This window comes from Ictalurus furcatus, chromosome 12 (genome assembly GCF_023375685.1).
Source record: "Ictalurus furcatus strain D&B chromosome 12, Billie_1.0, whole genome shotgun sequence".
NCBI classification, from domain to species: domain Eukaryota; kingdom Metazoa; phylum Chordata; class Actinopteri; order Siluriformes; family Ictaluridae; genus Ictalurus; species Ictalurus furcatus.
The window spans coordinates 25,928,459-25,950,918 of NC_071266.1; the positions used below are offsets into that span (position 1 = coordinate 25,928,459).

Below are 22,460 nucleotides of genomic sequence, written 5' to 3' on the forward strand. Positions count from 1 at the left end.
TACAGTATCTCACAAAAGTGAGTACACCCCACACATTTTTGTAAATATTTGATTATATCTTTTCATGTGACAACACTGAAGAATTGACACTTTGCTACAATGTAAAGTAGTGAGTGTACAGCTTGTGTAACAGTGTAAATTTGCTGTCCCCTCAAAATAACTCAACACACAGCCATTAATGTCTAAACCGCTGGCAACAAAAGTGAGTACACCCCTAAGTGAAAATGTCCAAATTGGGCCCAGTTAGCCATTTTCCATCCCTGGTGTCATGTGACTTGTTAGTGTTACAAGGTCTCAGGTGTGAATGGGGATCAGGTGTGTTAAATTTGGTGTCATCGCTCTCACACTCCCTCATACTGGTCACTGGAAGTTCAACATGGCACCTCATGGCAAAGGACTCTCTGAGGATCTGAAAAAAAAGAACTGTTGCTCTACATAAAGATGGCCTAGGCTATAAGAAGATTGCCAAGACCCTGACACTGAGCTGCAGCATGGTGGCCAAGACCATACAGCGGTTTAACAGGACAGGTTCCACTCAGAACAGGCCTCGCCATGGTCGACCAAAGAAGTTGAGTGCACGTGCTCAGCGTCATATCCAGAGGTTGTCTTTGGGAAATAGACGTATGAGTGCTGCCAGCATTGCTGCAGAGGTTGAAGGGGTGGGGGGTCAGCCTGTCAGTGCTCAGACCATACGCCACACGCTGCATCAAATTGGTCTGCATGGCTGTCGTCCCAGGAGGAAGCCTCTTCTAAAGATGATGCACAAGAAAGCCCGCAAACAGTTTGCTGAAGACAAGCAGACTAAGGACATGGATTACTGGAACCATGTCCTGTGGTCTGATGAGACCAAGATAAACTTATTTGGTTCAGATGGTGTCAAGCGTGTGCGGCGGCAACCAAGTGAGGAGTACAAAGACAAGTGTGTCTTACCTACAGTCAAGCATGGTGGTGGGAGTGTCATGGTCTGGGGCTGCATGAGTGCTGCCGACACTGGGGAGCTACAGTTCATTGAGGGAACCATGAATGCCAACATGTACTGTGACATACTGAAGCAGAGCATGATCCCCTCGCTTCGGAGACTGGGCCGCAGGGCGGTATTCCAGCATGATAATGACCCCAAACACACTAAAGAAGCGGAGGGTGAAGGTGATGGACTGGCCAAGCATGTCTCCAGACCTAAACCCTATTGAGCATCTGTGTGGAATCCTCAAACGGAAGGTGGAGGAGCACAAGGTCTCTAACATCCACCAGCTCCGTGATGTCATCATGGAGGAGTGGAAGAGGACTCCAGTGGCAACCTGTGAAGCTCTGGTGAACTCCATGCCCAAGAGGGTTAAGGCAGTGCTGGAAAATAATGGTGTTCACACAAAATATTGACACTTTGGGCCCAATTTGGACATTTTCACTTAGGGGTGTACTCACTTTTGTTGCCAGCGGTTTAGACATTAATGGCTGTGTGTTGAGTTATTTTGAGGGGACAGCAAATTTACACTGTTACACAAGCTGTACACTCACTACTTTACATTGTAGCAAAGTGTCACTTCTTCAGTGTTGTCACATGAAAAGATATTATCAAATATTTACAAAAATGTGAGGGGTGTACTCACTTTTGTGAGATCCTGTAAGTCTCACCCACGTCTAAAACGAATCAGAAGCACGTGGTGTTTGTTCTGGCAATGGCGTAACCACAAATTAATAGTTTGTGATGAGGAAATATACAAAATAATATACACCGAGTACCCAAATAATGCCCTGTCTGTGTTTAGTGTATTGTCTCATGTCCCTTTACTGTTCCACTGTATGGTTCATATTCATAAGGACATCATTTTACTTACAATCAACAGAATCTAGCAGTTTTTTCAAGTGATGACTGATAACTTCTCATGCTTAGTATAAATATTTGTTATTATTTTCACATAAACTCATTATATATTTCAGATATGAATATTTAATGACTAAAATACTAGGACATGGAAGCTTACCGTTTTTTTATGGGCGGGGTCACATTATCTGTGTCCAGGTCAGGGGTCTCCATGTTTGAATATTAGTGTAAACACAGACCGCTCATGGACACACAGCTGAGTCCTGAAGATGCTGATCTCTTCTGCTGGAATTACTGACACTCCTAGAAAACACAAAACAAACACACAGTTACAATTGGGGGAAAAATCTTTCACATCTCTCAACTAAAGAAAAACCGTTTCTCCTTTGATAAAACAAAATCTTTTGTTTATAAAATTGTGTGCGTGTGTGGAGGTGAGGTGAACAGTTCAATAATCAGGGGAGGGAGACCTCTGCTGGAAGGGAGGAGACACAGTTTGAAGTGTAAGTGTGATGCTTTAGATAAAAAGTCAGAACCAGAAGGCAGCTAAAATGATTTGTAGTTAATAGAAGTGCTACTTTAAGTCTAATATCACTTTCTCTTTAACAGCATTACATGGGTTTTAGCTTAAATAAATGTACTGTAAATTCTGAGCCAGAAGTCAGTAAGTCTGAAATCAGTTGTACTAAACAGAGATGATTTCTGTGAGCCTAAAGTAAGGGTGTTCCATATGACTGTTTTAGACCGTGAACGATCCATGATCTGTATTTACAGAGGGATCACACGTACCATCATACATTTTGTCTGTTGTGCTGAAAATGCGTCATCTTGTTTTATGAAACAGACTTTATTCACTAGTTCTCATGTTCTCACTGACACACACACGGACAAACCAATAATAACCAGTGTTTCACATGAATCACCTAGAGTGTCTAATATTTTTACACATCCCATAATAACAATAAAGATCTCCGTTTGTGCCGTTGCTTTGGGAACGCATCTCTCACACCACGTCAGTCATTCATAGTTCATAGACAAATCTTATTTACAAGATAGCAATATGACTCCTATCTAAATCTTTCACTAAAATGAGTATTTCATCCTCTTGAAGTAATGTTGGAATCAGTGGCTTCAAGTCACAACAGTAACGTCACAACCCTCTGTTACTAAACCAGTGATTTATTATCAGTTATCATCACAATTCATTCTGAAGAGTCTTACTACATGAATGATTATCAATATGATGATAGCTGGATGGATCGCTATTAGGGATGAAACGGTTACCGGTTTCATGATAAAATTCCTGGTTAGTATTACCGTGTCACGTTTAATTATCATTAAAACTATATGGCCAAAAAATTATATTAACTAACTAATTAATAATTTTATTACAGTTACGTGTACAGGATAGTACTGAGCTACAGGAACACTATCCTGCGGAGCCCCTAAGGGCACATGGTGCTGAAAAATAATATGAGATTGGAGGAAAATTTATATTTTGATGCTTTTCCGTTCCCCTGAGAAACTTTTGAGTAAAATGAATTGATCTTTATTGTGAGCATAGAGTAGGTCACTGTGAACTGATCTGAGTGGGTTTAATATTTGAAACGTCCCTTTTACTCTTACAGCAGTTAGATGAAGTAAAATATTAATATTTTGTTGTCAGAGATTTCCTCTGTGAAATAAACCATCTACTCTTTTTAAAAACATATTACTTCAAAATTCTACAGTAAAATGAACTGATCTGTATTGTGAGCTTATAGTAGGTCTCTATGAACTGATCTGAGAGGGTTTGATCACCTACCAATCTGAAACGTCCCTTTTACTTCAGTCTTAAGACGAAATAAAATATTAACATTTTGGTGTCGGACTTCCTCTGTGGAATGAACCGTTATGAATCTACACGTTTAAAAATATATATATGGTTAGATTTATAACAATAATAATAATAATAATAATATTATAGTTTCTTAAAAGATGTTTTAGTAAATGTGATTATTTGGTTTACTACTTTATAGTGTCTCTTTAAACTTGATTGATTTTGCCATTATTTAAATGAAAAGGGTTATAAAAACGTTTTCCTGTACACTCATAAATACTGTCAATTGTTGTGTTTGTTGTGTTCCTTATTTATTTAAAATGATGGTTTTGTATAAAAGTGAAGGAGCTTTTTCTGCTGCTGTTTATGTGCATCTAGATGAAGTGAGATTTCAGGAAGAGCTGCTGCTTAACCGCAGTGTGAAAACCTTCAACTAACCACTGACTTGGACTACGTTTACATGGACAGCAGTAATCTAATTACTGAAACTACTCTGAGTAAGACAATATTGTGTTTAAGGTGTTTACATGGGTTACTTTTAGAATATTCCTTTCATGTTTTATAGAACATAGATTGATTAACAGCACACGTCATTACGTCTCCGCGCCACGCCGTCCCCTCCAGAATTTCACGTATCGACATACAGTACGTCTTCGTTTTGGGACCGTATAGTTTTGGGTGTTTTTATTTTTAATTTTACAAAAGCATTAAATGCAGTTAATTATCGGTCATGCTGTACGTGCAAATAGACAACTGCTTGAAGCCATGGGCTGCGTCCCAAACCGCGTACTTACCTACTGTATAGCAGCTGAAATACATGTATTTCTCCCACTACAGGACTATAGTAGTCATGTAAGCGGTTTGGGACGCAGCCGTGCTCTCTTGTTTGCCGTAAAACGGTTGATCACTGCCGTGTGATCGTGTCCTGTCGCAAAATGCGGTAAAAACTCTCACACGACGTTAATAATGTGATTAAGGTGTTTACATGTCTGTAATACATGTCGATAACGCGACTAAAACAGGTTTTAAAACAGTACTTCGAGTACGACTTTTAATCAGATTAAGATAATTAAAATTGCGGTTTACATGATAGTTTCTTAAGCAATTGTCTTTATCGGGTTAATGTTGGATTATTGTTGTCCATGTAAACGCACTGTTTATTTCTTTATACTCGAGTCCAAGCTGAAAATAAACCTCTCTGAACCGCTCCACTGTGAAGATGTTCTGTCTGAACCACCGCCCTGCTGCAGGGAAGATGGGTTCAGTTCCGGGGAAGTGACGCAGTTTTCTTACTGCTCTTTTTACACCAGTAAAATAAAATATAAAGTCGTTTCTGTTAAAGAAATAACTTACTTTTATTCAGCAGTCGATGTTGTGTGACATTAATATCACCGTTTCTGCCTGGTGTTGAGTCTGAGAGAGAAACTCTTTCACTTTCCGATAAACTGATTCTCTACCCGTGACGTGTCGCTCCGCCCCCTACCGGCTGAAGCCTGCAGAACGGGGCGGTATGAGATTCATTTACCCTTAAAAGTATTGTATTAAGCGTGAATCAAACATTTAAAAACACACGAAAAATTATATTGCACAAAACTGAAACATGAATTTAAAGTTTTCTGAACCGCACACGAAATCGTTTTCCTTGGTTATATTACGGTGTTTTTGTGATCTCTGACAATTTCTGATCATGTTTTCTTTTTTTGAACGCTTGCGCTGTTTTTCCCTTCGCGCTTATTATTATTATTATTATTATTATTATTATTATTATTATTATTATTATATAATCACTTCCGCATTCTCCGCTTGTTTTTCCAAAAGCTGCAGTTTCATGTAAACGAGGGCGGGCTTTAGCGTCACCATTGGTCCACTACAGCTCCTCCTCTAGCCAATCAGTCGAAGCGGGGAGGTGACGTCACTCCCCTGCGACTCATGGCTGTTGTGTTGACGGGTGAAGAAAGATGGATAACCGTCAGGCAGTAAATCCCGGACAGTTACAGGTGATTTAACGTGAATATATAGTTAGTGGATGACAGAAGACATGTCTGTTCTGTGGATTTTGGCTTGGGTGCGAGGAATTAAATGATGGCTTTAAATTGTTTCGATAGTTTCAGAACATTTTGTGTATATTCACAGACAGTGCTAAGGCTGCTTTTAGAGAGACTTTTATCACGACTCCAGGAAGACATGCAGCGCGTGCCTCTGGACCTGGATTATTTATATTTGATCTGCACAAATAGCATGATATTGATTAGTTCACACACACATCGTGAACATATGCCTCAAGAGGCAGTGCAATGTCTTTCAAACCTGTCTTCTGTTCTTTCTAATCGACTGGACACAAGATTTCCCTCATCAGTTGTGAATGAAATGTCTGGACCAACGGGACGTCCCACACTCCTCGTGTCTGAGCAGCACCTTAGGTGATTGACTGAAGTCGGTCTGGCTGTACCTTGCATTTAAAAACTGTTTGGTATCAACACGAAATATACAGTCACCTGACAGATGAAGAGTTAGACAATCTTGTGGCTACAATCAAAACATCACCACACTCAGGTTACAGAATGATAAGAGGACACTTGAAAGCTCTTGGTCATCTTGTTATTGTATTGGTAAAGACTAATTTTTACTATAAAATACTATTTCTGTTAAACTACACTGATTTTACATCCAAATTCATAAATGTAAATGTAACAGGTATGGAAAGTATTCCATACATTTAATATAGTGCACTCATATAAAGGTTTAAGGTTTAGTGACACTTTGTCTCATGGCCTCTCTATAATGTTGTACAGTAAATTACAGAGAAACAAGGGATGTCACGAGAACTGATACTTCGGTACCAAGTCAGTACCAACATTCTTAAAAGGTGCCGGTACGTGTTTTTCTGCAGTAGTCTAAGTACCGATGGTACTGTAGGTAACGTGGTTGCAATTCTTCCAGACCTGATGGGGGCAGCAAATATGCGCAAGTGTTTTAGTCGGTCCACAAGTGGTGAAGAAGAAGAAGAACGCCTACAAGCACACGGGAAACACTACAGAAGTTTAGGTCTGCCGCGACTCGTTGAGAGGAAAGGTGGTATGGAATTTGGAAATACTTCGCATTCGAGGCGGATGACGACGAACATATAATTGATGCTCTGAAGCCGGTGTGTCACCGATGCTATCATTCATTTCAAACAAAGTGAGGAAACACCTGGAATTTGGCGACGCTCCTGAAAGACGGTCCTATATCATGTTTGTATGAGGCAGCTGGCGTTGTAGCCGTGAAACCAGCTAACGTTATGCTCCATGTAATGTTAGCGATAGCCATTTAATTGTTAACGATGCTAACGCATTGCAGTGTTATAAACTAGCTCTGAATGGGCCACCATGCATCGCCATGTCAGATAAATGTAGCCTAATGTCACTAATAATTATTCACATGTTCATGCTTGTAATAAATCTTTTTGGCCTGCCACCATATCAGTGAATTTAAACTAATGCTTGCATTCAGAGTATAAGGTGTGTGTGTGTGTGCGTGTGTGTGTGTGCGCTCACGTGTTTAGGAGTGCACCTCCACTCATTGTCAGACAGCATTTGATAACTAAAATATCCCCCTCTCTCCCTCTCTCTCCCTCTCGCTCTCTCTCCCTCTCCCTCTCTCTCTCTCCCCCCCTCCCTCTCTCTCTCTCCCCCCCTCCCTCTCTCTCTTTTTGCCAGTATCAGTCAGAGGAGGATGTCCTCTAGGAGAGTTTTTAATTTAATTTTTTATATTTTATTTTTATACCACACTTTGGTATTGACTATCGTGTACTTTTGGTGGTATCGGTACTGACTACTAGATTTTTGGTATTGTGACATCCCTAAGAGAAAGAGATCAGACTCCCCAGATCCCAGCTGTGTCTCCATGAAGAGTGATGAGTCTATGGATCCTCCTCACCTGTACACAGGTAACATCCCATAGTTCTCATAGTTAAAGTCACAGTTAATATCTGTGCTACACAATCATTAGCAGCTATTTTGATTTATATTTTAGTTTCTTGATCTTTAGTGATACTACAGAACTTTCACTGAGTGTTTTAGATGAAATATTGTAAACATTTATGAAGGTTATAATATCTTTCAGGTAATGTCTTAAATGCTAAAGCAAGAAAAGCTAATGTAAGTTAAACAAACTGTAGGAAATAATATGTAATGACATTAAAACTACTACTCAATAATAATAGATATAATAATTAAACACTGAGGTGTTCTAATAAGAAATAACAATTATTAAAATAATGTGATGTACATTTACATTCATTCATTTTAGCAGATGACTTACAAATGAGGAAATACAAGCAAAGCAATATATCAAGCGAACGATACAAGTAGTGCTACTGTACAAGATTTCTAATTGAGTTGTAGTGAAAGTGCACAGAGTAGAGGTGTAACAGACGGACACTGGAAGAGAGATATACTGTGTCATGGCCAAACCCTTAATGACCTGGTGGAGGTAATGTGAGAGACAAACTATAGTCTGGTCAACATTATACGTTTAGTCTGTGAACAAGAGAGACAAGTCAGTCATGTGTTCATCTACACTGTGATTAACGCGGGAATATTATAGAATATTAAATGCTGTGAGGGGACAGCAAATTTACACTGTTACACAAGCTGTACACTCACTACTTTACATTGTAGAAAAGTGTCATTTCTTCAGTGTTGTCACATGAAAAGATATAATCAATATTTACAAAAATGTGAGGGGTGTACTCACTTCTGTGAGATACTGTATATATATACTGTTACGATACCTTGTTGGAGACAAGCGCGGACAAACAGGACTAGAATGCGAGGATCAGGTGGAAGGCGGAAGACAGCAGTAGGTCAGGCGATCGGGCGAACAATCCAGACTGGACTAGGCAGGGAAATGTAATCCAAATACAGGCGATAAATTCAAAAAAACTTAGAATTCCGAAACGCAGACAAAGGCTTGGTGAACATCAGAGGTAAGGCTGCTGAGCGTTTACTTCGTGAGGCGCTGAAGTTAACGAGGCCCTTTATAACCTATGATGAAGCACAGGCGTTAACACTCTGTACTCTGGCGAACTTGAGCGCGTGCATGGCCGGGAAGTGTAGTTCTCGTCGGCCATGTTTGTAGTTGGCACTGCATTCTGGGAACTTTAGTTGTGAGTTCGCCACAACATGACAGAGCACCCCCCCCCCCCAAAGGGCTCACCCCTGGAGCCGAATCCTTCCCTCCTCTCCTCTGTGGTCTCGGTTTAGCTGGGTGAGCGGCATGGAAGTCCTTGCGCAGGTTTGGGTCCACTGACTTGGGTATCACTGGCTTAAGGAGAGAGACATGGAATGACGGGGCAATGGGGCTGTGCTTGGGCAAGTGACCTCGTTAATTTGTTTCTGGATTCAAAAGAGGCCGATATACCTGGGGTAAGTTTCCTGCCCGGGAGTGGCTGTTTTAGGTCTCTCGTGGAAAGCCACACCATGTCCCCAGGTTGGTAGTTGGGATGATTTCTCGGCCAGTAGTCGGTGGGTGCGATGTATTCCCGAGTGGCCCGTCACTAGTGCCGTGTGGGCCCAGGTGATGAGCTCCAGTCGGTATTGCTTCGGGACAAATTGCTTCCAAGGAGGACATGCTGCCGGAATTCGTGACCTGGGGAAGCGTGATACAGCCTGGTCCAGAGTCCACTCTATGTCGTTAACAATACATTAGGGGGGAAGGATATAATATCCGTGGTCCGCTCGACTCTCAGCGCAGTGGATTCATGACAGAGCATCGGCCTTAGTGTTCTTTGCTCCTGGCCTATATTATAAGGTAAACTGGAACCTGGAGAAGAACAGGGACCAACGAACCTGCCGGGGCATGAGACGTTTTGCTGTCCTCAGGTACTCCAGGTTTTTATGGTCATCTAAGGATGGGGGCCGTGGTGAAGGCCCACGATATGGGAAGGGGCGGGCATTTATTGTAGGGGGACATTTCAAATTTGTAGATTTACAGTGCCTGGATTTTCGTGCACAATGAGTACTTGATCAGTGTTACAAGAAAAATGATTTTTTTTTTTCTTTTCATTTATTAATATATTCAGTATGAGATATAGCATTATAGCACAGTTACTGCATAAATCAACGTAATTTAATGCTTATATAATATTTTGAACTGTGTGTGTGTGTGTGTGTGTTAAACACACACCTTTGGGTAGAATACCTGTCTCCTGGAGTATTTGAGGATTTTGGAGTCATTTTAAGGAGCATTGTGCAGGTTAGGACATTTTTCAGAGAGAGGAAATCATGTCTACTGCATGAGAGGTCAATAAGAGTTGAAAACACACAGCGGTGTGACAGAACTTTGGATATATCTTCATATTTTACCTGTCTGTGTGTCCAGACTAAACTTTCTTCACTCTACATTCAGCTACTTTGATTTTTTTATTAGTTTCACAGTCATTACTGTATGACTCATGGTAGATACTGAATAACATACCTCAGTGTTAGGAATCACTGGGACACAGATGTTCTCGTCCATCTCAGTGCCTTCGGCTAGTGTTGCTGCAGCATGTTGATGCAGTTCAGGATGAGTCATTTGGTTTACCAGTGCGTCTCATGTTTGACTGCAACCCCATGCGAAGCCTCCCCGCCCTGCTTTTTTCTGTGTTTTCTTCTTAGTCTGTCATCTTATTAATCATGTTATGAGGTTAGCAAAACATGGTCCTTGAAGCGTTTCTTTAAAAAAAAAAAAAAATTCATTTCATATTAATCTTTATAAAAATGTATACAATAAGTGTTGTATTAACTGTACCAGTGGATGTTCATTGTAAATAGAATGTTAATTAAATGTGTTGATTTTACTGTTATGCATGGTCTTGGATCAGCTGAATAAAATTAAATCAAATCGTTCCCAAATAGTGAAGCACGGTGCTTGTGTTAAGCCTGAAGTCGTTGCTTTAAGATTGTGTGAAAGATAGAAAAGGACAACAATGGAAAAGACAAAAAGAACAGAAGAGGACAGAAAGGGTCCATGGTAGAGAGAGAGAGAGATAGAGAGGGAGAGAAATAGGGAGGGACTTTGTGTTTAAACAGTTTTGTTTTTTTCATATCTATCAGATCCACACTTATCCATGTTCCTACATGTTTTTTTTCTTACTATCAGAATTTACTCTCATTTTTTCCCCAACATATTCATCTAATCTTTATTTCACCCCATGCCTCGCAAAAACGCCAAATATTCAAATGTCAACACAGACTGTTAGGGAGTTTCATTTTCATTTCTGACTCGCAGTGCTCAGAGCTTGCAGAGTATCTGCGCTGATAAACATTTCTAGCCACCGATATCTGTCTGTGAATGTTTCAGCTGGATTCTTTGGACATTATTTATCGTACTGGAGTCTGGCAGTATATTTTATATATTACACACACATACTGTGTATGTGATATATATATATATTTTTTTATTTGATATATTTTTATTTATATTTGTGCCCAAATGTTTGCATACTCCTTATAAATCTTAATACTGTTAACAAAATAAAAGCCATCATAAAACTCCCATGTTGTTGTTTATATAGTAATCTAATTAACTAATAATCTATTTCACATAACAGATGTTTACATATCGTCCTCAAGACAAGAAGATAACTGAATTCACAAAAATTACCCTGCTCAAAAGTTTACACATGCTTGATTATTAATACCGTGTGTCCTTAATTGGTTGATCCATGACTGTTTTTATGTTTTGTGAGAGTTGACCATGAGTCCCTTGTTTGTCCTGAGCAGTAAAACTGCCCACTGTTATTCAGAAAAATCCTGCAAATTCTCTGCTTTTCCAGTATCTTCTACATATTTGACCCCTTTCCAGTAGTGACTATATGATGTTGAGATCCATCTTTTCACACTGAGGGACTCGTATCACTGATGCTCGAGAAGGCAACACAATACATTAAGAGCCGGGGGTGTAGCTTATGTTTTTATCCAAATGAGAATCAGGAGTGGAAGTTCTTCAAAAAATAAAACTAAGTATTTGCTAGCATTTTAAACAGGACTATTTCTAGCAGATGTGCATGATATCAATATATATAATATAAGTGTATAACTCCAATTCCACATGGACATTCTCGCTGTGGCTAGCACCCTGTCCAGGGTGTACCCTGCCTTGTGCCCGATGCTCCCGGGGATAGGCTCCAGGTTCCTCGTGACCCTGAAAAGGAGTAAGCGGTAGAAGACGGATGGATTCTTGCTGTGGTTGCTGGGACTACGGTTGCTGCGATGGCCTTGGGACTGCAATTACCACATGCAGTTTTACACTCAGGTCTCCTTTAGTGAACAGTGGACTAGTTCAACAAACAGACTTCTTGTCTTCAGAATAGACTCTGTACATGAAATAAATTATGGGTTGTTGTTTTTTAAAATCGGGAAATGATGCCAGCCAATGAGTCTAAAATGTGGTTTATCTGCACAGTGATGTTATTGCAGCTGGGCGTTTGAAAGATGCAAAAAATAAATAAAAATTATAAAAAAAAGAAAAGAAAGAAAAGATGATGCTAACAGTCACTCACTCAACTTGAAAGTGTTTCCTTCCTGGTCTTAACGTCTCGTCATGACAATATCCGAGACGTACCGGTACAGACTTAATAGATTTATTCGACACAGTTCAGAGCATTTGTGGGATGATTTTTTAAAGGGTAATGTATCATTTACATAATTAAGCAACCGCTGCAAGGTTGTGGTGAAATAATAGTTCATTTAAGTTGAACAGATTGTCCTGTGCTTATATTTGATCTATCTTGATCTACACACTTTATATTACATTAATATCGACTTTTTCTAGACACCCAAAGTGCATTGCATAGTGTGTGCGTGCGCATGGGGGGGGGGGGGGGGGGGGAGTCTTTTTTACCACCACTAGTGTGTATCATCCAGCTGGATGGTCCAGCTATTAGTGGAGAGGAGAGAGTGATGTAGCTAATTCAGAGATAGGGATTATTAGGTGGCCATGATGGAGAAGGGCCAATGTGGGAATTTCATCTGGACACTATCTTACCATAAGTGTCCTGGGATTTTTTATGGCCACAGAGGACCTCAGTTTAACGTCTCATCTGAAAGACATTGCTGTTTTTATAGTATAGTGTCCCCTTCACTATACTGGAACATTGAGCCCCACACAGTACACAAGGCGAGTGCCCCCTGCTGGCCTCACTAATACCAAGTTCAGCAGCAACCTTAGTCTTCCCCAGGAGGTCTCCCATCCAGGTGCTGGCCACACTCAACCCTGTTTAGCATCAATGGGAAACCAGGTGAGAACTGCAGGGAGATACGGCTCTGGCAAAATTCTTTATCCATTCTTTTTTTTTTTTAGAGCTGCCTTTATGATATCGCCTTATGCTAGAAAAGATTTACATCATTATTTATGCTACATTCACGATGGACTACCTAAAATATTGTCCTTGTATTACATTAACCAGCATTATTAACAAAGCCACATAAGAAAAACAGCATTTTTGCCACATGTATCCATAAATGTAATCAGAACTGTGAACATTCAACATTGCTAAAGATTAACATAGTGAGAGTTTACTGGAAGGAGACGTTTATGGAAGGAGTGTTCAGTGTCAGTGCTTTGTAGCAGTCAGTGGTGAAACTGTAACTTGTTAAAAGTACTGATCCCAGTTTGATGTTTCTGTTCAGAAGATGAGAAAGGAGTCAGACACAGATGAGGGGGCAGATTCTGGGAGTGATAAAGACTTCCTGAGGCGGGGGGGGGGTGTTCTGTCACAGATTCATCCAGCATACCGTCAACACCAGGTCCTTCAGCTCCACTTACCCGTTCACAATCACCTGAGTACTAACCTGCCACACCTGTATCACCCTAATCATGAACTATTCATAACCACACTGATATCACATACTTGTTATCTGGTTTCATCAGGCTCTATGTGAGTAGCTACCATTCTGACTCCCTTCGTGGTTACCTTGCGTACTAAGCGCTATCCGCCTCCTTTATCTCTGCCGTCCGCCATTCTCCAGTTTTCTCCACGCTTCATTCCGCAACAGAGCAAAGAACTTGTCAGAAAGTGTGTTCTTCCATTTTTCTTCCAACTGCTGGTGCCATTCCCGCTCGGGTGGATAGCTATGAGGGACATTCTATGTTATATACTGTGCACAAATTCACACTGTACACTGATATTACAGATCTTACGCTCCCACTGTGCATCACCGCGCTTTGTCATTTGACAATAAAGTACCATGAGTGTATGAAGAGAAGAAGTTCACAGAGGCGGTGAAGCTCCTGCTCTCCCTCATGACAGCAAAGATGGCTTCTGGATGACTCTGCTCATAGACTGCTCATAGACTGCCCTTACTGGAGCAAAAAAAGGTACACACACACACACACACACACACTCTACACTCAGCTTTATACACTTGTTTTCTCTGCAGTTGATGATGATGGGGTTGTGCACGTGTGCTGGGAAAATACTGGGAAAGTCAATCCTGGGTTTAAAGTGTGAACAGATAGCTGGATCAGATTTTTTTTTTTTTTATGTGTATGAGAGTCTTATTCAAACTTTTACACATGCTCAATGTGTTTGATCTATATTTTTTAAAAAGAAAATGTTTAAAATAGCCAGAAAATGTTTAAAATAGCCAGTAAGCTTATTAAAAACTGCTGATGATTAGATGCCGGATTTGTAGGATTAACACCTTCTTTTTTTGTAAGATTGTGTAAGATTTTGTAAGATTAACAATTGTGTGTTTCAGACTTTGTGGAAACAGTTTGGGGAAGAAGCACATTGTGTGTCATGTATCCATGACTGCGTGTGACGGGAATCAAACGTGAGCAGTTCTAATTATGATGATGATTCCTAACAGCTCAGGAACACCATGTCTGAGGATTTAAGATCTACACTATATTAAATACCAACTAAAGGACAGAGTGATACATGTGACTTGTAGTGAGTCTCCTAGGGGCTTCTTCACATAAACTCCTCAGATGCTGATCCTGTCAGGTGAGAATCCCACCAATGTCATGAAACTGTTCCTGTCCATTTCAGCTCCGTCTTCCACTGACTGGGATCAGCTGGAGTTCGTGTGGTTTTTCACCTGCTGTTCCAAATAATCCCTCAGGTTTTCATTGGGATTGAGGATAATTTTGTCCAGGGACCACATGTCGTTCTTCTCAGTCAAATGATGTCTAGTCTAGTAAAATCTAAAAGACAGATATATGAATTAATAACCAAAAACTAGACTGTGGTACTTCATGATCAACAGCATGTAATCATCTCTGCTGCAAGGAAAACATTATTATCTCCTGTTCATAATCATTCAACATTTCTTCATTCTTATAGAATACATTTGTTAGAACATTCAGCTAGAACAGATGAGAACTTCCACAAGATCTAACAGGAACATGAGCAGATATTTACCATCACATCACTGCTCTTATACAATCACAGGCTGTAGAGCTTTATTTTTAAAACAGTGATCACTGCTGTGTGCTTTATCTCTTGTTCTACACGTGTATTTAAGTGCAGACGTTAAGAACAAGGGGAGGGGAACTTCACAGGAATTACCGAAGACACGGTGTGGAGGTGGAGTGCTGGAAGGAGTGTCAGAGTAAAGTGACTCCTTAAATAAAATATTTGTAGCAGTGTAGCATCAAAGATGATGATTTTAATTCGCTTTTATGAGAGTGGAGAAGAAAATCTGCTGTCGATCAGAAACAGGGAAAAGCCGAGATCATCTTATTCAGACAAAAGCAGCAGTATGAAGTCAGAGGTAGCAGGGTGTCACAAGGAGACAAGGTGTTCATCTACAATCACTCTCATGCACTCAGTGCTGACATTTTGTAGACTCTGTCTGACTCCCTGTCTTCTGCTTTCACATCAATTTTAAATCAATACCAAAGAGCATTAAAGCTCATTGTTAGAAAAAGTCTGATTAAATAGAATATAGTACAATTTGAACCCAGTATCTGATAATCTGATATTTACTGCAACTAAAACTAAATGTACAAAATAATACTAATGTACAAAATAATGCTGTCAGTCTTTTAATTTGTTTCAGTGTTTATCTAAAAATATATAATTACTCACCTCAGTGTCTGTAGTTTGGATTGTTTATCATTCTTCAGAGCAGAGAGACACTTCACTCCTGAGTCTCCTAGATTATTCTCAGTCAGATCCAGTTCTCTCAGGTGTGAGGGGTTTGATCTCAGAGCTGAAGTCAGAGCAGCACAGCCTTCATCTGAGATATCACAATTACACAACCTGCAGAGACACAATGACACACTCTTCACTCTCAGTTTATGGACATCAAGACATACTATGTGCATCTTGAAATGAGTGAGTGAGTGAGAGTGTGTGTGTGTGTGTGTGTGTGTGTGTGTGAGTGTGTGAGAGAGAGAGAGAGAGAGAGAGAGAGAGAGCGCATGAGAGACTGAATGTTTAAATGGTTTATTCAGTACTGACAAGAACAAGTCTGACTGTTTTATTATACAGAATGTGTTTGTCTGTTATTTTACACACATTCCATTGACTTGGAAGAACATTAGACCCTGTTTTATTATCAAAGTGAAATCATTTTAAAAATCACTCATTATTTTTGATGAAACACAACATTTTGATGCATTTTTAATGCATTTTAGTGCAGTGTCTGTGTGTGTGTGTTTTCATTACTGAGGAAAACTGCATAAGCTTAATACTGCTTGTTTATTCAGCTGCTTCTGTAACACAGATCTGGCAACCCAGTTCATAGCAGCTAGACACAGACATACTGAAAGAATCCTCACTAACAGAACAAAATTTCCTCTTTAAGAATTTCACCCTGCATCACACACAGTGTATTTAGTTTGTGTCTGAGCTGCAGTTTGTGTGATTAGTTACAATGTTGTAGTAAATTTCACAGTAATTTTAGACACATTGCAGTCGCATCAAGTCACGTTTTGTGCTGCAGCTTCTCACATACGTACATCTGACCCAAAGACTCTTTGACAGATCATCAGTGTGCAGTGAAAAGAAACAATCTTCCTCCTCCGGACATTGATGATGAACCTAAAACCTCTGCTTCAGTCTCACTATTAGAGAATGTGTCTTACTGAGGAGCAGGTCATGTGACTCTCAGAGAGATGATCTTACTTCAGTATCTCCAGTTTACAGTGAGGATTCTCCAGTACAGCAGAGAGACACTTCACTCCTGAGTCTCCTAGTTTATTCACAGACAGATCCAGTTTTCTCAGATGTGAGGGGTTTGATCTCAGAGCTGAAGTCAGAGCAGCACAGTCTTCACCTGAGACACCACACTCACACAACCTGCAGAGACACAATGACACACTCTTCATCAACACATTTTCATTACTTTAAAGATGATGTGTGGGATTTTATTATTCAGAATGACATGAGGATTTAATATCATCTGTTTATTCTAATTAACAATGTGCCTCATTTATAAAACTGGATATGAACGGGTTTGTGTGTAAATCGTTTGTACGAGCGTTTACACAAGAAATTTGCTATTCATGAAAATCCTGTTCATTCGTATTCTACTCGTGCTCCTGAGTATGTGTACATTTATACATAAGAAGAAGTCTTTATTTATCACATATACATTACAGCACAGTCAAATTCTTTTCTTCACATTTCAGGCTTGTTAGGAAGTTGGAGTCAGAGTGAAGGATCAGACATGATACAGCACCCCTGGAGCAGATAGGGTTAAGGGCCTTGTTCAAGGGCCAAACCTTCTGATCAGTAACCCATGGATTACTGAAATTTTACATCTACAATATTCTGTTGAGTTTAAATTGTTTATTTTTAACATGTTGAACAGCATTTAGCAGACTCCTTTATCCAGAACACCTTTTAAGCTGCATTTACGCTGCAGGTCTTGACGACCCGCTTACATCTTCTTTAAAAAGTGACCCAGATCCGATATCTGCATTTACACTACACACTTCGTGAAAAAATCCGAGGTAGACGTCATCGGAAGCTTTGGCCGAAAAGAAAGAAAAAAATGGCGCAATTTGTAACGGACACAGGCGAAAATATAATACAAGCTTTTGTTTCCCGCACCATATTTAAAAGTCAGCAAAACACCGGACTCTTAAGCGGAGAAAAAAAAGAAGAGAAACATAAATTAAGACAAAAAAAACTAATCATTAAAGCGAGTACGAAGAAAATCAGACTTTCAGAGACTTTTGTAAATCCGGTGGAAAATGTGAGTTGGGTTTGACTCACGCAAACATTTACACACAACTTTACTAAAAGATCGATAAATGACCCCCAAAGTCATTAAAATAATACTTTGGGTGTTGATAGGTCTAAAGGAGTGAAAACAACTGGAGAGGTTAGAGAACAACTGTGAAAGATGGTGGAAGGTCGTCAGTGGTCTGTGTTCCCCAGAGGGAAAAAAGTAAGTAAGTATGAGACTGATCTATTTACAGTGAAGTCCATTGGGCTGATTCTGTAAAGCAGATCTGGCAACCCTTTTCATAGTGACTCCATTTTTATTTAAAAATTATTTATTGAACGTTTTACACACAACATGTATTAATGTGTTACGTTCTATGACATTAACTTCTCATTTTAATTTATAAATTCTATGTTTTGAGATCATTTGCACCGTTTCCCTGCTGCATTTAAACCCTGCATCACACACAGTGTATTTAGTTTGTGTCTGAGCTGCAGTTTGTGTGATTAGTTACAGTGTTGTAGTAAATTTCACAGTAATTTTAGACACATTGCAGTCGCATCAAGTCACGTTTTGTGCTGCAGCTTCTCACATACGTACATCTGACCCAAAGACTCTGACAGATCATCAGTGTGCAGTGAAAAGAAACAATCTTCCTCCTCAGGACATTGATGATGAACCTAAAACCTCTGCTTCAGTCTCACTATTAGAGAATGTGTCTTACTGAGGAGCAGGTCATGTGACTCTCAGAGAGATGATCTTACTTCAGTATCTCCAGTTTACAGAGAGGATTCTCCAGTCCAGCAGAGAGACTCTTCACTCCTGAGTTTCCTAGTTTATTATGAGACAGATCCAGTTCTCTCAGGTGTGAGGGGTTTGAACTCAGAGCTGAAGTCAGAGCAGCACAGCCTTCAACTGAGACCCCACACTTACACAACCTGCAGAGACACAATGACACACTCTTCATCAACACATTTTCATTATATTATTCAGAAGTTTTTATTTATCACATATACATTACAGCACAGTGAAATTCTTTTCTTCACATTTCCCAGCTTGTTAGGAAGTTGGAGTCAGAGCGCAGGATCAGACGATACAGTGCCCCTGGAGCAGATAGGGTTAAGGGCCTTGTTCAAGGGCCCAACCTTCTGATCAGTAACCCATAGCCTTAACGGTGAGCCACCACTACCCCAGACTAAATAATGTAAACACTGACTTGATCAACTTCAAATCATATAATTTGCATGGATTACTGTAATATTACACCTGGAATATCCAGTTGAGTTTAAACAGTTGATTTTTAACATGTTTACAGCGTTTAGCAGACTCCTTTATCCAGAGCGACTTATAGAAGTTCTTTGGAGTTTCTATCGAAAACACATCCTCATGCTAGTTCACTAGATCAGGGACTAAGAGCACCACTGAGAACATTTGTGGAAACCAGATGTTTTATATTATTGGAGTTTATTAAAGAATATAAAAAGTGAGCCAATACAAACCCATAAATTAAGACAAATAAAACTAATCATTAAAGCGAGTACGAAGAAAATCAGACATTCAGAGACTTTTGTAAATCGGGGGAAAATTCGAGCTGGGTTTGACTCACGCAAACATTTACACACAACTTTACTAAAAGATCGATAAATGACCCCCAAAGTCATTAAAATAATACTTTGGGTGTTGATAGGTCTAAAGGAGTGAAAACAACTGGAGAGGTTAGAGAACAACTGTGAAAGATGGTGGAAGGTCGTCAGTGGTCTGTGTTCCCCAGAGGGAAAAAAGTAAGTAAGTATGATACTTATAAATTTACAGTGAAGTCCATTGGGCTGCTTCTGTAAAGCAGATCTGGCAACCCTTTCCATAGTAACTCCATTTTAATTAAAAATTATTTATTGAATGTTTTACACATAAAATGTATTGACGTGTTAACTTCTATAACATTAACTTCTCATTTTAATTTATAAATTCTATATTTTGAGATCATTTGCACCATTTCCCTGCTGCATTTAAACCCTGCATCACACACAGTGTATTTAGTTTGTGTCTGAGCTGCAGTTTGTGTGATTAGTTACAGTGTTGTAGTAAATTTCACAGTAATTTTAGACACATTGCAGTCGCATCAAGTCACGTTTTGTGCTGCAGCTTCTCACATACGTACATCTGACCCAAAGACTCTATGACAGATCATCAGTGTGCAGTGAAAAGAAACAATCTTCCTCCTCAGGACATTGATGATGAACCTAAAACCTCTGCTTCAGTCTCACTATTAGAGAATGTGTCTTACTGAGGAGCAGGTCATGTGACTCTCAGAGAGATGATCTTACTTCAGTATCTCCAGTTTACAGTGAGGATTCTCCAGTACAGCAGAGAGACTCTTCACTCCTGAGTCTCCTAGTTTATTCAGAGACAGATTGAGTTCTCTCAGGTGTGAGGGGTTTGATCTCAAAGCTGAAGTCAGAGCAGCACAGCCTTCACCTGAGATATCACAATCTTCCAACCTGCAGAGACACAATCAGTGCGTTTATATGGACAACAATAATCCACTCTTAACCCGATTAAGACCATACTCTAATTAAGAAACTACCATGTAAACAGCAATTTTTAATTACCTTGATCTGATTAAGGTCATACTCAAGGTAAGCAATAATCGAATTAAGACAGGTGGAGTATTCCTGTTTTAGTCGCATTATCGACGTGCATTACAGACATGTAAACACCTTAATCACAATATGAACGTTGTGCGAGTTTTCACCGCAGTTTGCGACAGGACACGATCACACACGGCAGTGCTCAACATTTTACGGCGAACAAAAGAGTAAGGCTGCGTCCCAAACCGCATACTTGCCTACTATAGGCCTGTAGTGGGGAAAAATACATGTATCTCAGCAATTATATAGACAGTAAGTATGCGGTTTGTGACGCAACACACGGCTACAAGCAGTTGTCTATTTGCACGTACAGCATGACAAATTATCAAATGCACTTCAAGCGTTCATAAAATTAAAAATGAAACACCCAAAACTGTATACGGTACCATAACGAAGAGGAGTCGTATGTTAATACGTGAGATTCTGGAGGGACGTCGGACGGCGTGGCGCGGTGACGTAATTACGCAGGCTGTTAATCTAATTATATTCTAGAACATGTAAAACGAGAACATGACAGGAGTATTCTAAAAGCGACTCATGTAAACACCTTAATCACATTATTATCTTACTCAGAGTAAGGTCAATAATTAGATTACTGCTGTCCATGTAAACGGTGAGAGAGACACACTCATCAACACATTTTCATCACATTAAAGATGATGTGTGGGATTTTATTATTCAGAATGACATGAGGATTTAATATCATCTGTTTATTCTAATTAACAATGTGCCTCATTTATAAAACTGGATATGAACGGGTTTGTGCGTAAATCGTTTGTACGAGAGTTTACACAAGAAATTTGGTATTCATGAAAATCCTGTTCATTGGTATTCTACTCGTGCTCCTGAGTGTGTGTACATTTATACATAAGAAGAAGTCTTTATTTATCACATATACATTACAGCACAGGGAAATTCTTTTCTTCACATTTCCCAGCTTGAGCCCCAGACTAACGATGTAAACCTTGTCTTGATAAACTTCAAATTGTATCATTTGCATGGATTAATGAAAATGTATAAACTATATATTGTAATTTTATATATGTCCTGTTGAGTTTAAATTTTTTATTTTTAACATGTTTACAGCATTTAGCAGACTCCTTTATCCAGAGAGACTTATAGAAGTTCTTTGGAGTTTCTATCAAAAACACATCCTCATGCTAGTTCACTAGATCAGGGACTAAGAGCACCAGAGAACATTTATGAAAACCAGATGTTTCACATTAATGGAATTTATTTAAAAATATTTTAAAAGTGAGCCAATATAAACCCATAAATTAAGACAAATAAAACTAATCATTAAAGCGAGTAAGAAGAAAACCAGACTTTCAGAGACTTTTGTAAATCCGGTGGAAAATTTGAGCTAAGTTTGACTCACACAAACATTTACACACAACTTTACTAAAAGATCAATAAATGACCCCCAAAGTCATTAAAATAATACTTTGGGTGTTGATAGGTCTAAAGGAGTGAAAACAACTGGAGAGGTTAGAGAACAACTGTGAAAGATGGTGGAAGGTCGTCAGTGGTCTGTGTTCCCCAGAGGGAAAAAAGTAAGTAAGTATGAGACTGATAAATTTACACTGAAGTCCATTGGACTGCTTCTGTATGCAGATCTGGCAACCCTTTTCATAATAACTCCATTTTAATTAAAAATCAAATGTTTAATAATTTTTTTTACCGTTTCAGTTCTATAATATTAACTTCTCATTTTAATTTATAAATTCTATATTTTGAGATCATTTGCACCATTTCCCTGCTGCATTTAAACCGTGCATCACACACAGTGTATTTAGTTTGTGTCTGAGCTGCAGTTTGTGTGATTAGTTACAGTGTTGTAGTAAATTTCACAGTAATTTTAGACACATTGCAGTCACATCAAGTCACGTTTTGTGCTGCAGCTCTCACATACAGTGCATCACGAAAGTATTCACAGCGCTTCACTTTTTCCACATTTTGTTATGGTACAGCCTTATTCCAAAATGGATTAAATTCATTATTTTCCTCAAAATTCTACAAAC

At 39.3% G+C, this 22,460-nt stretch overlaps 2 protein-coding genes across 2 annotated transcripts in view; both read right to left on the reverse strand.

Annotated features, from left to right (window-relative positions):
• LOC128615528 (NACHT, LRR and PYD domains-containing protein 12-like) overlaps positions 1-22,460 on the reverse strand; it is a 298,796-nt gene that overhangs the window by 73,843 nt on the left and 202,493 nt on the right. Inside the window, exons 23-26 of the mRNA XM_053637702.1 lie at positions 20,116-20,289; positions 18,556-18,729; positions 16,744-16,917; positions 15,703-15,876 (exon numbers count right to left, since the gene is read on the reverse strand). Coding sequence (XP_053493677.1) covers positions 15,703-15,876; positions 16,744-16,917; positions 18,556-18,729; positions 20,116-20,289 — 696 coding nt within the window. The remainder of the gene's footprint in view (positions 1-15,702; positions 15,877-16,743; positions 16,918-18,555; positions 18,730-20,115; positions 20,290-22,460) is intronic.
• LOC128615529 (NACHT, LRR and PYD domains-containing protein 12-like) overlaps positions 1-22,460 on the reverse strand; it is a 69,806-nt gene that overhangs the window by 29,839 nt on the left and 17,507 nt on the right. The gene's annotated exons all lie outside the window — the stretch shown is intronic.